General features: G+C 40.1%; 2 protein-coding genes across 2 annotated transcripts; one reads left to right on the forward strand and one right to left on the reverse strand.

Moving 5' to 3' along the window:
• Positions 1–2,222: 2,222 nt before the first annotated feature.
• LOC113034202 (kinesin-like protein KIF24) lies at positions 2,223–11,387 on the reverse strand. Its single transcript, XM_026188591.1, has 16 exons — positions 11,305–11,387; positions 10,333–10,442; positions 9,571–10,254; positions 9,203–9,371; positions 8,996–9,093; positions 8,428–8,637; positions 8,073–8,160; positions 7,808–7,885; positions 6,809–6,930; positions 6,556–6,661; positions 6,394–6,465; positions 6,180–6,289; positions 3,936–5,992; positions 3,346–3,766; positions 3,089–3,182; positions 2,223–3,022 (listed from the first exon to the last, which is right to left on the reverse strand). The coding sequence occupies exons 2-16, from the start codon at positions 10,389–10,391 to the stop codon at positions 2,873–2,875; spliced, it is 4,518 nt and encodes a 1,505-aa protein (XP_026044376.1). The 5' UTR covers positions 10,392–10,442; positions 11,305–11,387; the 3' UTR covers positions 2,223–2,872.
• A 3,306-nt stretch (positions 11,388–14,693) lies between these two features.
• LOC113033699 (Rieske domain-containing protein-like) lies at positions 14,694–17,691 on the forward strand. Its single transcript, XM_026187751.1, has 4 exons — positions 14,694–14,945; positions 16,379–16,600; positions 16,706–16,740; positions 16,891–17,691. Exons 2-4 carry the CDS (start codon positions 16,405–16,407, stop codon positions 17,179–17,181), a joined length of 522 nt encoding a protein of 173 aa, XP_026043536.1. The 5' UTR covers positions 14,694–14,945; positions 16,379–16,404; the 3' UTR covers positions 17,182–17,691.
• Positions 17,692–17,860: the final 169 nt, after the last annotated feature.

A 17,860-nucleotide genomic window follows, 5' to 3' on the forward strand; every position in this document is an offset into this window, starting at 1 on the left:
ATGTTTCATTGTCTTTCATAATACAATATAGAATTGCATTTTGTAATTGTAATAATAATATAATAATATAGCTTCACAATGATTACAGGACATCAGACTACTTGTTCTTATTGCTTAATCATGCAGAATAATCATATAGAAATAAAAAACCTGAAGTTGTGCACTATTTGAGCATGTTGCCTGCCTGCAGCACCAAAGGACTCTGTGAGAGACGTCTGTCTCGCCTTAGCCGCACCTGTCCCTGTCCTCTCTTCCTCTTCAGTTCGCCTCAACGACTAGTGACAAATCTGGTGACTTTTTCTGGTGTTATTGGAGACTTATTTATGACAAGCGTGTATCGCTCTTCTCAACAAGCAGTGGGTGCTGCTGTGGGCACCTCGCCCGTGCCAAAGCGCTTACGGGCAGAGGATAGTCCTCCCCGAGCTGCTATCAGGGCAGGAGATGTTCCCACCTATGCGTCCAAACTGCAAATGAATCGCGTATGAGTGAAGCCTCTGCTCCCGCACTGACTGTAACGCAATCAGTTCTTCTTTTACTGTTATGTTGTTTTGTGGATCACAAGGTTTAAAACTACTTAAACACACACACACACACACACACACACACACACACACACACACACACACACACACACACACACACAAAGTAACTCCACTAGAGTGCCTATTTCGGGTCACTTTTACCGGTCCAAGCGCAGATAAAGGAATAAGGTTGGAATTGTGACATAGAAACAAACAAAACAATAATCGCTAAAAAAAAATTAAGTTGTAATTCTAAATAAATTCTAAATGCATTTAGGACGTTTTTTTTACTCACTTTATGTCTCTTCTTTTTTTCTCTCCTACACCGTGGGTTACAATGATATTAGCATGACCAATTATGCAAATTAGGCGATGACGTTGTTTGACTTCTAGAGACTTTTAGCATAGCCAATAGCAATTTTCCTTACTGAGGAGTTGGCAACACCGGCCAGGGGCTGCGACACATTTATACAGCCGTATTTAGCATAAGATATATGAAAGGCATAAGAGGAAATAGTTTCTTCCAATTTAGACGATCCGAATGATATATTTTCTTTCCACTGTGTTCCTGTTAATGAAAAACTACAAATTTACCCCAAAGTACTAAAATATCGATATTTTAATATGAGAATCAATTCTAGAACATAAATTATTGGTATCGGAGGAATCGATATTTCAGGATCGATCCGCACATCACTACTTACAACAGGTGGTAGTTCCATCGACTCAATTTTAATGTTTTTTGTTTGTTTGTTTGTTTGTTTGTTTTTTTGTTTTTACCATTTCTATGTGGAAACAGATCGTCTACCTCCATCTCACCCTATCCTTAGTATCCTTCCCTGTCACACTACCTTCTCCATGTCCTCCTTTATTACGTTCATGAATTTTCTCTGTGGTCTGTTTTTTCCTTCTGGCTGGCAGCTCCATATTCAATATCTTCCATACCTCCTCTGCACATGTCCAAAACATCTCTACCTGAGCTGTCCCTTTATAATCTTCTCCATCTTGGTGATGAAAATCTTAACAATTTCCTCTCTGCCCTGTCTTTTTGTCAGTGCCACCATCTCCAAACTGTATATCCTATTACTACCGGTACCAACTTCTCAACCTTCCCTTTTACTCTTGCTTCTATCCTTCTGTCACAAACCACCTCTGACACTCATCTCCGCCCCCTCCACACTACCTGCACTCTGTTCTTCACCTCTCTTGTGCATCTATTGGTTTCGATGTCTGATCCCAGGTATTAAAACTCATCCATCTTCACTACCTCAACTCCTTGCATCGCCACTGTTAACCTGTCTGCCTATCTTTTATGTCTTTCTTTTACTGATTTTCATTCCTCTTTTCTGCAGAGCGTACCTCCACCTCTCATCTTTCTTCCAGCTGCTCCCTACTCTCACTACAGTTCATAACGTCATCTGCAAACATCATAGTCCACAGAAACCCGTGCCTGACATCATTTGCCAGCCTGCCCATCACACTGCAAACAACAAGGGGCTCAGAGTCAATCCCTGATGTAATCCCACTTCCACCTCGTCACTTCCACCACTTTTTTGTTCTCCTCATGCATGCTGCTTTCATATTATTTATCAGAAGACTCAGCACAAAACTCAATGTCAAATTGAGCTTGGATAAAAATGTAGAAGGATGTGCTATAATTTTAATACAAAGAAGTGCTTGGGTATACTTTTTTTAGTCCTTATTTTATTGATTTTCAGTTGCCCTCTGTGGAAAAATGTGCACACATTACCCAAAGTTAAACACTGACATTTAAAGAGGAAGATTTCAAATTCAGAGATCACAACATAACAGATATCAGCAATCTTGAAATCTTAAAAAATTTAACACTAGAAAACAGTCTGCTAAGCAAGCATTTCTATTACAATCTGAGATCAAGCTCAAACAAATGCGTGGTTCTATGAGTTGTCAACCCAGAGACACAGATTTAGCTTTGTCCAGATAGTGGTGCTGTGAATAAAACATGCATTAAGATTAAAACCAAAGATTTTCTTTAATGAAAAATTACAAAATCAGCAGTTTTCATGGACAGAGGCTAAGAAAAAATAGATAGAAAGAACTATCTTTAGTGGCAGAATCAGAATTCCATATATATTACTGTCACCATGAAAGAAAAACATATGATTGTACGTTTCACCAGTAAAACCCTTAGTGCATCATGCATTTTGACATCAAACACATCAAGTGACAGCTGTCCAAGAACTCATCAAGCTCAATTTACTTAAACATAACAAAGCATATAGGATGACCATATATGTACGATATGTAGCAAGCTGCAGTTATTGTTGTCACTGAAAACATTGCACAAAAACATAAGTATTATTAACTCAAATTCAACTAGTTGATCTGTGATCGTCTGCTCCCTGTGGGTGGATTGAGGTGATGGGCTTCAGATATGGCTGTAGCTGAGCTCTCATGCTGTGTACACACCAAGCCTTTTTCTCCATGATTTCCTCCAGCTGCTGGACATATTCTCCAAATGCCTAACAGAAAAAGAGTATGTACATTAAAAAAATGTAAAGAGTTGCTTTTGTTGCTTTATTTCTCACCATATCAGGCTGCTGGCACAGAAGCTTCCCCTCTTTACGACATAAAGCTTCCATCTCTTTTAGCTGCTCCCAGTGGGCCTTGAATATACACCACCTAAAGTTAGAATGGGTACAAAAAATATGCATTAATGTTTTATTAAAATAACCCCTTTTTGTGCATCATTCTAATATTATCAAATACACAAGAATATGTTTGTGTTATTTTAATGTTTTTTGGATGATTACACTAACAAAAATTGTGAGAATTCTGGACCTACTTTGCGTGGTCTAAGTCGTCCAGCTTAAACAGCTGGATCGTGGGTCTAACGTGGTGATTAGTGGCGCTTTCTTCATCATTAAACTCTCCAAGATTGTTTGGTTGGAGTGAAGTGGTTGAGTTGGAGGAATGCTTTGAATATACTGTGTGACACTGGCTTGCTGGTGTGTAACCTGAGACACTTTCTAATTGTGGTGTTAAAATGGAAGCTAATGGAAGTTTTTCGTGGTTATCATGTGCATATTCTGGTGGAACTTGTGCATCATTTGTCATTAAATCCTGTAAACTGGGTAACCCTTGCACAGAAGTGCATGTAGATTTTTTAAGTGGTGATGCAGGAGGTTTGTTGAATGTAGCTGGTGGTGTTTGCTTCTGATTGCTATCTTGATCCTGTGAGGAGTCCAAAATATCTTCAGGAATACCTGCACAGGAAAACAAAACAAGGTTGTGGACAGACCTGTTTAAACACACACACACACACACACACACACACACACACACACACACACACACACACACACACACACACACACACACACACACACACACACACACACACACACACACGACCATCAGAATTTATACTTATACCTGTGTAACAATTACTGAGATGTATGTCTTGTTTTCCCTCTGTGTGATTCGTAGCTGTCGTAGTGTCAGATAAGGGAGGGTAGTGCGTCTTTGCCTGTGGCAGTTCCACGAAAGACAGTTGCAAACCCGTATTCTCATCCTCTACAACTTCCTCCATCTCTTCCCACTTGTTGTATTCTCTATTGTCATTAAGAGGACTGAGCAAGGTGTTTTTGTTGTCCCCTCGCAGGAAAGAGATCGTAGCAGCCTGTTGATCCACTTGAAGCTGGGAGATGCTGAGGGGCTCCATGATGGAGCTAAAAGAATCCACCTGAGTCTCATTTTGAGGTAAAACCAACTTTTTGACTTCTGAATGGTTATGTAGCTGAGTGTGAGCTGGATTTTCTGGTGGTTTGTTAAGGGGTTCAGTAGGTGTGATGGAAGTAGTGGAAGGTAATGTAGCTGGCAATTTACCGGGATTAGCAAGAAACCATAGTTCTTTCTCTCTCTGTGTGTTTGATTGTACTGCCTCTGGGATGACTCTCATACACTTTGATTCAAAAGAGGCAGCACTAAGCATAACTGGGGTCAGGAGTGTGCTGGTATGTTCACAGTCCGGGGAGAGGGGCTGCTCTGCAGGGGGGTAGCTAATGAGGCTGTTGCCCTCATTGTTCATGTGAGCAGACAATAAACACCCTTTTTGAGCTGCTCCCCCCTTCCCAGCATTCCACACTCCATCAGCTGGGTCATCTGAGGTATTCAGTCCTGCCACACCCACTTCCAGTCTGTCTTGTGAATCAGAGCTGTGACACAATTGTGTCTCACTTGTGTCAAAGCAGACAGCACCTGCTGTCCCATTTGACATCCACACCCACCTCCCTTCTCCCCTCTCCACTCCAGCTGGCCTCCTCTCTTTCCTTCTTTGCCTTTCTTCACTTGCTGCCTCAAGTGACCTCCTCTTCTCGTTTCTACTCATTTCTTGTTCAAATCCTGTCCATGTTCCTTCCAAAGATGCCCTCGAGTTTTCCCCAACACCACCAGTGTCTCCATTAGCATCCTCTTCACTAATGTTATTAGAGATCGAAGAGGTTTCAGTTTGTAACAGAATCTCAGCGCTGGGAGAAAACACCTGTCCTCTGTTACCATTAACTCTATCTTCAGATCTGGTTGTGCATCCATCTAAAACCAGTTCCAAACCATGATTCGCACGGGAAGAAATGGAGAGGTGAGAGACAGAAGGCTGAGTAGAGGAAGAGGGAGATGGATATATAGAGGGTGAGGAGAGTTGGCTGGATAAAGAAGCAGAAGAGGGCATAAACTGCTGCAGCTGCTTGTGATACCATCTCAGATGCCTCTCTCTTTCCTTATCCCTTTCATTGGCCTTTGGTAACCCCCTTTGTATTATCCCTTCCCCTTTACTATTTGCATCTCCATTCTCTCCACCTTTTTTTATTCCACCTTTCATAGCATGTTGCTCATGTTCTTCTTCTCTGAAACAGGAGTCAGATTTACTTTCAGTAAAAAATGAATCATTCTCATGAGCTTCTCCCTCCTTTTGCACCTTCCATACACGCTTGTCTTTTGGTTGTCCCGACACCAGCACTGCCCTGGGGCTTTGCTGGTGTCCCGACTCCAGCACTGCCCTGGGGCTTTGCTGACTAACAGACTGTCTCTCCATAGTTTTTAAACTGTCATTTCCTGTTCTCCCCCCTCCTAATTCATCTGCTTCATTTCTCCGATGCCTTTTGTCACCTATTCTCAGCCAACCTCTAACTGGAGAAATATGTTCAAGTCTGATCTCTCCCCTCCGTCTCGCATTTGCTTCCTCTCCACATTTGGTGTTCTTGGGTGTGGAGCAGAGAAATGCACTCCTCACAGGTGACCTTGTGGTAGGAGTTGTGGGACCGAAAGAATCGCTTTGTCTTGTTAACTTTGGCTTCTTTGGAGGACTTTTCCCTCTACTGCTAACAGTGCTACCAGTGGTGCTGCTGAACAGGTTTTGATTGGGTGAGGCTGCTGTCTTGCCTCTGTTTCTTCTTCTTCCTCTCAGCCCTCCTTGTCTTTTCAACTCTTTTACCCTGAAAATATTAAAGAAACCTTGATTGTAAAGACTGAATTTAATAGAATTTTCCCTTTCATACAATATAAAATCAGAGGACTGAAACCCGGCATGGCTTTACACAATAAAGATATCAATAAATATTTTAAGAAACTAATACAGTATATTAAATTCCCCTCATTATACCTGGACATGTGCACACTTACCGGTCTGCATATCTCAGTGTATTAAGTGTGTGCTCCGTTGCTGTGTGACCAGGTGAAATGTTGGCAATCATGCATGTCATTGAGTCACCAACAAATGAATCTTTCAAAACCTAGAAAAAGAATTCAGTATCAAAACATAGAGGATCAGTGGAGAAACCAGAAAATCAGCCATATGATGCATACTCGTGTCACTATTTCCGTCAGCTTTTACTACCTGAGTCAGTTTGCTCTGCCTAAAAGGTGTATGCGATTGTTCCTGATCAAGTGACCGGATACATTCTTTAAGCTGAGGGAAATAAAAATCAACAATGTCAATGAACATCCTTGACTTTATGTTGGGCCTCTTAGTGTGAGAGCACGTATCTGTATAGCTTACAGCCAACAGACTCTGGTTGATCTCAGCTCCCTCCATGCGGCTCTGCCTGTCAGGTTCTTTGGCATCGGATGCTCTTTCGCTTCCTGCCAGATCCACAAACCACATTCTACGCAGACACATACACACACATTTTACAGTCATTTTACACCGACACTGTTGTCTTGTTTGATCTACTAATCAATAATCAATAATTCAAGTATGGTTTCAGAGAAAGAAAAAAGTAACATCATGAAGTGCGTTACCTGTCACTCACCTGCCAGCTATCTGCTGGTTTGAATCTCTAAGCTGAATCTGAAGCAAGGCATGGGATCGAGAAGAGAGTGGATTCACGCCACTCATCCCCTGTGTCCGCTCGGCTGTACCCTGAGAAATCACCTGAGTAAGAGGGGAGAGATGGAAACTACTCTTACTAGGTTGAGGAGATTGCAGAAATCATACTTACTGTTAGGTAATGTTTCACGTATTTAAGGTTATTAAAGACAGAGGTGGGGATCACAGAAAAAAAAATGTCCATGAGACAGCAACACTATCAAAATGACTCTGGTAAGTCAAACTGCTGGGGGAGTCTGTTTAGAGTGCTTACATATTTTAATAAAAATTTACGTATCAAATCATATTGATATTGTGACTCACCCCGACCTAAGATAACACTGGTACACCTGTGAGACCATAATATAAAAGTGAAGTGCAAGAACAACTGCTACACTCAGTTCAGTTATAGCTGGGGACCTGTTTCTTATTATTTCCAGGGAGAAAAGATCTTGGAATCTTTCTGTGCATTAGCTCATCTGTTCCCAAGAAGCAATGAGGTCACGCCATTGTCTGTCTGTCCAGAATTCACAGGAATTGCTTCGCCTCCCACAGTATTGGTCAGATTGAGTCAAACTTACAAAAAATAATGACCTAACAGATCTTCACCCAAATTGTATTCAAAGTTGAGGTCATATTCTGCATTTTAAGGACCCTTTTCCATTTTCAAAGCATAATCATCATACACACTGCATACAATTTCACCAAATTATCATTCCTGATGGACTGAACAATATTAACTTCAAAGCATTTAACAGAGTCATTACTGTGAGATTATCTATGTTGATTTGCATGCACAAAGTGATGAAGAAATAATTTTATTATGTTATTGGTCATGATCATTGTTGGGGCCTTCACATTAGCATTACATACTATTTTCAGTAATCTGGTCAATGCTATAATTTGTTGATACACTCACATATACTTATGCTTTACTACTGACCTGAGTCATAATGCTCCAAACCTCAAACACTTTATTTGGTGTTGAAGTAGATGAATTTGTCTTGCGGCCCTGCTTGACCTATCAGTAAATTTTATTTCTCATTGTTTTTGAAATACAGCCACACACATTAAAATGAACCACTTTTCTTTCTGTAGTTCACACACTAAAGTAACCAGTGAATTGTGATGGATCATAAGCCAGAAACACTAATATGTCACTGATTTTTTTAAATAATATAACTTATTGTAAAGAAAATCAGGCAAACCTCCAGCAGAGAGCTGACTGAGTCCACTCTGACATCTCGCAGCCCTGAAATGTGAACCACTTTCTGTCCATCCTCCCTAGCAAATAACCTGCAGAAGAAAGAAAGAGAAAGATTAAGAGATACAAATACAGAAGAAAGACTTTGAGGCTTTGAGCAAAATACTAAATAAAGAAGTGAGGACATCCTAGATCCAGGCATCTCAATTTTATGATAATGTTATCATAAAATTGAGACCTAAATGACCCCAGTGAGATAGAGATTATATGAATTCCCCCAGTGCAGCGTCCAGCTCAAAAATCTGCATGCACTTTTAACACACCCCCCCCCCCCCCCCCCAAAAAACTTAAACACAGACCTTTTTCTGTGGTCCAGGAGGTCATACAGCTGACCACAGTAGATCTCGAAGAAGCTGACAAACACCAGCTGGTATGAGTGTGTGGCTGACAGGTGAGCAAAGATGTCCTGAACTGCCAGAGCATATAGTCCTGGAATGGCAGGTGAACCCAGCATGGTGTGAGTCTTCCCTGCACCTGTTTGACCGTATGCAAAGCAGGTGACTTTGCCTCTGTGCTCACACACACAAAGAAGTATAGACGATTAGGATACACTGATACAAACAATGTCCTTAATGTGGTGTAAATGAATACCTTTAACCTAATTCACTTTTTTAAATTGGGCATTTTTGTACTTTCTGCCCATACTGAGATGTACTGTTGTGCATGTTTATTTCATTTAACAACCTTTCATTTAACAATTTTTATTATTTAGTTTATTATACTTTAAAATTTGTTAAATTAAAGTTGCACAAAGTCCATTTAACTAAAGCATTGGGACTGCTTTTTTTGGTGTAATGATATACTGTTTACTGCACACTCAATCAAGTTAGTACAACTCTAGCAAGATGTCCATGAATGCAACTCTACCCTTTGAGCATGTGCTGCACCAGAGGATATGCTGTTTGGTGATAAACCTCTTCGTTGGAGCTTTTCTCCCCAAAAACTTGGTCAAAGTAGAACTTGTGCTGTGTGGACAAAAAAAAAGCAACAGGAAAGGTTTGAAAAGGCCTTAAAGTAGTAATTCAAATACCGTGACATTGGTTAGAGTACACTGTCTCCTCTCTGCACATTCACCTGCAGTATGTATTGTGAGAGATCCACGGCTTCCTTGACTTCATGGACAATCACACACTCTCCACCTGGAGTTGTCACAACATCTGCCTCTCTTTGTCGGCTCTCGGTGCATGTCAGTGGTCTTTTCCTCACACACACCTTAATCCGCTGCTCTTCTGCTTGCCTGGCTCTCAAATTAGAGTTAGAATTTCAATCACAGTAGAAAAACTCAATATTATAAAGAGACACTGTCATAAAGACAACGACAGTCATCAAAAATGTTGTCTCATCAGTGTGTTTACATTTGCTTTTTTCTAACTGTCATTTATGTATCCTGCTGTCATCAATGACATTCAGTCTAAGTAGAGGACAGTATAGACCACACTCACTGTTTGCACTGAGCAGGAGGAGTACTCATTGGTAGTCCATAGTTATATCCAGCTGTTCTCTTTGCTTCATAAACAGGTGTTGGCTTACACATGCATCCATCAGTGTCCATTTCTGTATAAAGAGTTTTCTTCCTTGTGGTTCTTTTTCTGTCTTTGTGACCCAAAGGTTTGTGATTAAATGTGTTTGATGTCACATTTGCAGGCTTGGGTTTTGGCCTATATTGATGTTGCACAGAGGTAGCAGATCCTTTTTTCCTAATGGACTCCTCATATCTGGCATACCTCATGTTAACGTGAACAACAGGATGAGACAACCGCTGATGATGATCACTGGTCTCATTACTGAAATCAAGTCGCCTGCGAACATGTGATGGTCTGGCAAAAGTGCTGGCAATTATATTATTGACAGCAGCTCCATTACCATCTTCATCATCAAAAATGCTGTCACTATCATGATAAAAGCTGCTATCCACTATAGTGCTGCCTTCAACGCGTCCACCACCACTATAGTGATAATCATCATCATCATCATATCCAAGGCCCTCCAGATCAAGAGTTTTGACAAATTGGACAAGTTGAAATAACCGAGTCCTGTCCTCCATTGTGTGTATCCCCAGCAGGGGGTAGTCCTCCATGGTGAGCACTGAGATGTGGGCTGTACGACAAACACCCACTGAGGTAAACCTGAAGCACAGGAAAGGGGGAGGCAAATTGTTTTATAGCAGAATAGTGCCAATTTGAATGGCTTGTGGTTGCTCTTACCTGGCATAGTGATGCTGTAGCCCGACCGCTCTCAGACACTCATACAGACAAAGTGTCATTTCCTTCTCTTCCTCTTCTTTCCCTTTTTCCTTTACTTCGCTCCACCTGCCCTGGAAGTGGCAGAGACATCCCTCAGTATTTTCGTCTTACAGCCAATAGCCGGTCATTGTGTCATTACTACCACACTGCTCTGTTGTTGGTAAGCAAAGCAGAGGATACTGGTAGCAGGTCGAAATCTGACACTAGGCCAGCAAGGAGAAAGGGGAGTGTGCTGCAGTCGTCACACATTTCTGTACAGTAGCAAATACGATAAATATAGCAAACACATGTAAACAGCTGCTGGCTTCTACACAGGACTGACCAGTTGCTGCAACAGCTCTGCAGTAAGGCATGAGAGACAGCCTCTTCTCCTTCATACATAAGCCACAGTCACTTTGATGAGTCCATACTGGGATTTCATGCCCTGCCTTAGTAACTGCAAAACTTCAAATTGTGCTATATAACTTACTGAATGGGGTTTTATGTATATTCATGTCTGCAGAGCATAAAGTAAATGCTGAGGAAATCCCAATTCCTATCACCTGAAATGTGACTGATCTGCCATTGGGCAGATCTGTCACTGTGTATCTGTGTGTCACTGTCATCTGTACTGTCACTGTGAAAACATCCAGTGCTTCTGGACTGATCACGTGTCATTGTTTTACAGCTGTTAAGGGTTTTCCCCCCGTTTTACTCTCTTTCTCTTTTGCCGTGACTTTCTTTTTCCCACAGGTTGAGGTGGGCATGTACCACTCCCTAGCAGAGCCACCTGGTTTTCTGCTCTTCAGCCAGTGCACTAATTTCTAATCTAATCATTACTTATCAGCACTTAAGAACAAACTCGAGCTACTGTTCTCTGCCAGATTGTTATCTATGGTTGTGGTAATAAGGCTTTTTGATGTTTTCTGAGTACGTTGCCTGCGCTAAAGTCGCCTGTTTCTCTAAGTAGATCCGTTTGTCAGCTGAAGAGCTCTCTCCCTGTGGATAGTAGTTACCTGATATTCTGAGCTGGTCTGTTCCTGCAAAAAGAAACTGTGGACTTACTCACCGAAATACTAAACTGCCTGCCTGTTTGCCTGGATTCAAGTAAGAATCCAGTTAAGTTCAAATATCAAACACCTCAGTCTTTATCAACAAAATGAATGAACGTGAAGCCTGCACGCAGTGTCTGTTTTGGGTCACAGCTGGTCATGACAGCATGGATGGGACCAGTGCTGGAAAGTAAGTAGAGCTACTCAAGTTCTAGACTGAAGCACTTATGCTATGTTGCTTTCTATTACCACTGTATTGGAGGCACTTATTGCTCTTTGTACTGCTTCAGCTTCAGCTAGTATTTATTTTGCAGTCATAGGTTATTATTATAATAAAAATTTCAACCTAAAAATAAATCGGTATACCATTATACATTACACTAAATAGAAATTACTTAAACAAATCAGAGACAGAAGATTTGTTCATATTCATCATCTGTCCTCTGAAACACTGCGAGCAAGTCAGGAACCTTGGAATCATTTTGGACAGTAATCTTACTTTTGGCAATCATATTAATAATGTCACTAAACAGCTTTCTACCTATTAAAATTTTGTGTAATTTAAACATTTTCTAATTTTTAATATATTTTATTTGAAACTGAATCTGAGAAAAATGTGTCATGCATTAATATAAACCAGGTTATTCTATGGTAATGTTCTATTTGAAGGATTATCCCAGTCGGATGACTTCAACTAATTCAGAATGCAGAAGCGAGAGTCCTTACGTATAACATACGTAAGGACTCTCTAAACTGTCCTTACGTATTACATATGTAAGGACAGTTTAACACAGAATTGCCTTTAAAATATTTTTATTAGTCAAGCTCTCAGTGGTTCGGGTCTATTATCCAGAACTGAATCTAAATCTGTTGAGGAAACTTTCAATTCTGTGGAACAACCTGCCTGCTGACCTGAAGTCAATTACAACTGTGTATAGATTCAGAAACAAACTTGGAAATTTTTAAATCCCATGGTTCTCTACATAACAAAACAGACATTGACATTACATATTAATTATGTAATTATGATTCTAGTTATAGCTGGTAGATATCATCTTTTACAATTTTCCTGGACTCCCCTGTCTGGTTGTTACTGCCTGTGCCACCACGGTTTAAAAATCCTGGATTCGCCCCTGAATGGATCCCACTTACATGCTTGTGCTTGGTTTAGTTTAAGAAGTGATTATGCTAATTTTGACACAAATAAGTTTTCTTTTTCTAAAATGCGAAAATCACTACAAAGCTTACCAGATCAAGTCCAGACCACGCAAAGAGCAACAGATAGCCGCAAACGCAGAGCCAACTGAATAGATAATTTGATTTTTCACAAAGTTGCTAGCTTCAGCAGGACCACTATTTCCGTACACAGAGAGGGTCTCCATGACGACGGAAACGGTTGAGGAAGAAGAGCGCTTTGTTTTCCCGCTGCTCGTCCTCACGGAAAAGAGGAAATGTTAATGTTAACATATTTCCGAAGGACAGCCGGTCGGTTCAGCATGACAGAGGGATGATAATCCTTAGGACGGCTTAATGCCCACCAACAAACCCACTAAGACAGAAAGCCTTCTTACAGGCATTACAGCATACTGAGAGATGGCAGTACTACGAGCTACAGTATATTTTCTGCGTTTATATAATATAGAGTTTTCAAACTGTTTTGTTTTTTTGTTTTTTTGTTGTTGTTTTCTTTTTTGGGGGGGGGGGGGGGGGGGGGGCTTGTTTTACTCAGTCTAGATAAATCTTGTATACATATATCCTCAAAGACAATGACACAAATATATCTGCCGCACAGTTCCGGGGGATGCAGTCCAGGGATCAGAGCGTCCAATTCAGCCCACTGGATAGCTGTTCGAGGACAATGACTGTATAAATTATTTATTATATGCTCATTGGTCAGATTACAATGAGGTCTATAAGTAATAAAAATGTGCGGCTAATGCAGGCCAGTGTTGCTACAGAGAAGTAAAAATGAATGGAAAGTAAACATTTTAAAGCATAAATGCATAAAATCCTGTTGCACTTACAGTGAGTCAGGATACAAGTTTTTATCCTGAAATATCCTTATTTCTTCATCCAATATGATCTGTCATGTGTCATCAATGCATTTAATGTAATGAATGTAATGAATGTAAAGACTTACATGTATTAAAATTGGATTTATTTTGCATGGTTCTCTCAAGGTTATTATTCTTTGCTAGTTTATACATTATAGTTTTTCTAGCATAGTCCAGTTTAGATCAAAATGGGATATATGTGGCCCATTAACTTAAATGAGTTTGACACCCGTATAGGCAGACAAAATGTTTACACTCTGATACACTCCAATACGATTGTAAGCGTCTTCATGGTTGCTTTTAGAGATAATTGCAAGTAGAAAGATAGTGGTTTAAAGTTGCACTGTCTATAAATTAAATATACAGGTCAGTGCAAAACCCGTGATGCAATCCTCATTTCGTTATATTTAGCAAAGAATATGTAAAAAAAAAAAAGAAAAAAGCTCTTTGGGAATCACCTTGCTGGTATCTTACCTTTGGCATTTATTTTTATTTATTTATTTTGTAGATTAAACTAAAGAAATGGGAAAGTTTATATGCTTTCCAACAAGCTGCTAGTAACAAAGTGCCTAAACATACAGTTTAACATAGGTTCATTGTTAAGTTGTCTGTGTAGAGAAAACACTTTCGTTAGATGCATTTATGAGTGATTTATAAGTCAGTGTTAAGTAGATTAACAAACAAAATGAAATTCCTCTGAAAACGGTCCAGTGCAAAGACTGGACTGGAAATGAGTAAAAAAGGAGCAAATTTCCTTAAAAAAAAAGAAAAGAAAAAAGAATCTCCTGAAGACCGGCCGAATGACTGCCTAAGAGCACTTAAAAATCACAATAAAGTCTGGCTCCTTGGAATCAAAATATAAAGAAATGCTCAAGACATACACAAATGGGTGATAATAGACTTCTTCATCTTGGTACTTGCTTTTTATTGTATTTGTCCTTATTAACATAATTATTGCTCCTTTTTGTGTGAAGCTTTTTTTTTTCTCAATTCAATATGCACTTGTTGTGCTATTTCAGTGTGTGCAGACTGCACTGCTGTATCATTTTCCACATTTTTTTTAATTTTCTGTTATTCCCCTATTTTGTTTTGTCTACCTCGCATGAATAAAGAAAATATCTCACCACGCAAATATACACACTAATTACGCAACAGTGAACTACTTCGGACAGATTTGCCACGAAGTGAAATGTTCTCTGAAAGTTTTTTTTCTTTTTGCTTTTGTTGCATTCTGTATAGTTTCACCGGGGACGTATTTCGATGTAACACACAACATTGGCGCTTCCTGTTCAAACCTCAAACACTCGTAGATTTCTTGAAACTTCGACGTTTAGTTTACGTTTTGTAATTTCACACATGTCCAGTTTTCTCAGGAGGCCTGTTTTAGAAAGATAACGTGCTGACACGTGATCGAAGCGCTCTTCAGCAGCAACGAAAGAGACCGAGCATGACAGCCGCTCATTGACTTCACGGTGAAATTACAGAAAAGGTAATTAAACGCTTTATGGAGTTGGCGTAGAGAAATAGAGCTGAATAGAATAGAATAGAACGCGTTACTCGTTATGTGTTTCATATGTGTAAATGTGAACCTTATTAGCTAGCATATTTCTGTGTGTTTTAGTCACACAACGCTGGTTTCCTCCGTCAGGTTTGATAGATGAAAACAGGTGACAGGAGAGTATCCCTGGACAAAATTCAGACTTTTTACATAATCTGTACAAAGCCAGTCAAAGTGACAGATTATCGCTTACGAAAGGATTTACAATGTTTGTTTGTTTTTAAGTTAGTATATGAACTTTGGAAAGGAAAACAGTTTCTTCTTCTTCTTCTTCTTCTTCTTCTTCTTCTTCTTATTATTATTATTCTTATTATTATTATTATTATTATTATTATTATTATTATCATCATGTCTAACTATAACTGTACAAAAAGAACATTAGGTTGTTTACAGTGTTCATCCAAGTGACTTCAGCAATGACATCAGTCTATATCTCAAATATACCAGAATAACCAAAAACTCTTCATGGCAGTTATATTGAAATTGTCTGTGGGCAACATGAAACCAGATTTACACTTATTATTTTGATTTGGGAGGAGGTGCTGGCCGTCGGATTGGGGTCTGGAATGCGGGGCCTCCCTGCTACTGCAGATAAGGAGGCGGTCTGCTTTCCTCCACCCCTGAGAGAAGGGTTACATCTCCTGGGTCTGTGTATGGTTTGCCCCTCTGGGGCAGGGGTACCCAGACCTGGGATATAGAGTATGTTTGGAGAGTGTGAATGTGTGTACAGTGTCTATTTGTGTCTGTCTCCACGTCAGGTGAGTGCTGAGTATTTGTTTGTGTATATGGGGGTGGGAATGCATGGTTGTGTCTGCATGCGCCTGTTCGTCTGTGTCTATATGTCAGCTTGGGTCTTAGACTCCACCTCTCTGGGAACATCTCAGGCTCTCCGAGGTATGGAGACTTATCTCCCCTCACCACACTCCCTGCCAGTGGCTGATGCCCTCAGACGTTGGTGTATTGGTGGTTCTTGGTGTCTGGGGCTGGGCGCTCATGTATGTACCGGCTCACTCCTGGTGGCCGATTGGCGGGGCCTGGTGCCTGTGGCTCAGCTGTGCCCCTTCCGGGGGTGGGGCCCTGAGGCCCGGTGGCCAGAGGACTTTTAACTGTATTTTCATAGGTTTTACAGCTTTTCCTTTGGATAATTCATACTACTCTGAAGAAAGTAGTAGGTAGACAATTAAGTGACTTTACTTGTATGAAGACATCCGAGGGGTTCTATGTGTAGTTATAAAAAGAGACAGACAAACACTGTTTGTTTGTGTGTTTTGTAACTGGAGTGTAATAAGCAATCCACATAAAATAAGAAATTAAAGTGATCTTTTTGTTCTTTTCATAAGCGTAATCTTTTTCATTTTATTCAGAATATCAGCTATAAGAAGAGATCAACATGTCCTCTGAGGAGGAGATGTCTCAGACTTCTTCTGCCTCTTCCTCCTCCTCAAACTTGTCTACCTCCCACTTCATTGGAAAGAAGGAGGACATTGTCAAAGCTGGCCGTGTGACAAAGCTGGTGAACGGATGCAGAGATGTGCTGGTCGTGCATCACCAGGGGCAGCTTTATGCAATGGACGTGCACTGCTACCGTAAGTACTGCTTCTGCTGAGATAATCCATAGTACATTGCAGAGTATATGTTCTTCTACGGCTCGTCGTTGATGTCCATAATGCCACGTTTTTTTTCACGGACAGATTCAGGTGGTGCTTTACAGTATGGAGACATTGAGGTGAGTTTTCTGCTGTTTATTCTGATTACTGGTGTATATTAAGAAAATCAGTCACCTTTTGACTCGTTTACTGTAAACAGCTGTGCATAAGTCTGACACTCAACCTTTTCTGTAATATCTAAAAAATCTTTTGATCTGTGTTACCTTTAGGAGTTCAATGGACGGCTGTGCATCGTGTGTCCTTGGCACAAGTACAAGATCACCCTCGCAGAGGGGGAATCGCTTTACCAAGCTGTGGACGACCCTACAGCCAAACCGCTGAGGACTTACTGGCGCTCCAAGGGTGTCAAACAGCGGGTTCATAAGGTCACTGAGGTCAACGGGGATGTGTACGTGACGCTCAATGACTCCGGCGAAGCCATCGAGTCAGACGTCTACCAGACTGAGAAATACAGGCGCGCTTCACTCAAAGCCAAGCCGAAAGCCAAACCCAAGACATAACCTTTAATGCTTCATGGACAATTTAAGGAGCTTTGCTCGTCTTCCATCTGACTCTCTGATCTTGTAATAATATAGAAAACATGGTGTTCTGCAGACGTGCATACAATCAGTAAATGTCTGGCATGGTGACTCCTCAGGAACATCTCTATTTTGAAGCTGATACAAACAGCTGACCAATACACAGTTTGTTTTTAGTTATATTTTCTAAATTACTGTTATTTTTAAACAAAAATAATCATTGTGTTTCATTATAACTTTATATGTGAATTTTTATAATTGTTGTTATTATTATCATTGTGTTTTTATTGTATTTATTTTTTTTCTTGTTATTAAACTACCTTAATGGGGATCAATTTTTCCAGAAAAAATGGGACAGTGTGCAAAAAAAGCAGAATGTAATGATTTTGAAAATCATTGAAACATTAACTATTTAACTCAAAGTATGATGAAAAATAAAACATGCATCGTCTAATCTTATCTGTTATGCAATAAATAACACAATTTTAAAATGATTCAAGACTGTAACTGCTTATATTGTGAAATCTACAGCAGCAGCTTCTCAGGTAATCAGTTAGTTCAATTAAACTGATAACCCCCTGTCGTGATACTGCTGAATTTTATATATATAATATATAATTTTCTGTAAAAGATTTAAAAACTTAATGTGTTGTTTTTTTCT

This window comes from Astatotilapia calliptera, chromosome 12 (assembly GCF_900246225.1).
Source record: "Astatotilapia calliptera chromosome 12, fAstCal1.2, whole genome shotgun sequence".
Taxonomy (NCBI): Eukaryota; Metazoa; Chordata; class Actinopteri; order Cichliformes; family Cichlidae; genus Astatotilapia; species Astatotilapia calliptera.

Excerpts from the sequence above, each read along its gene's own strand:
- LOC113034202 (XM_026188591.1), bottom strand. The coding sequence starts at position 10,391 with ATGACACTTTGTCTGTATGAGTGTCTGAGAGCGGTCGGGCTACAGCAT. Across the intron at positions 10,255-10,332 it reads CTACAGCATCACTATGCCAG|GTTTACCTCAGTGGGTGTTT; the intron begins GTAAGAGCAACC and ends CCTGTGCTTCAG. Across the intron at positions 7,886-8,072 it reads CAGTCAGCTCTCTGCTGGAG|GTCAAGCAGGGCCGCAAGAC; the intron begins GTTTGCCTGATT and ends ATTTACTGATAG.
- LOC113033699 (XM_026187751.1), top strand. The coding sequence starts at position 16,405 with ATGTCCTCTGAGGAGGAGATGTCTCAGACTTCTTCTGCCTCTTCCTCC. Across the intron at positions 16,601-16,705 it reads AATGGACGTGCACTGCTACC|ATTCAGGTGGTGCTTTACAG; the intron begins GTAAGTACTGCT and ends TTTCACGGACAG. Across the intron at positions 16,741-16,890 it reads TACAGTATGGAGACATTGAG|GAGTTCAATGGACGGCTGTG; the intron begins GTGAGTTTTCTG and ends TGTTACCTTTAG.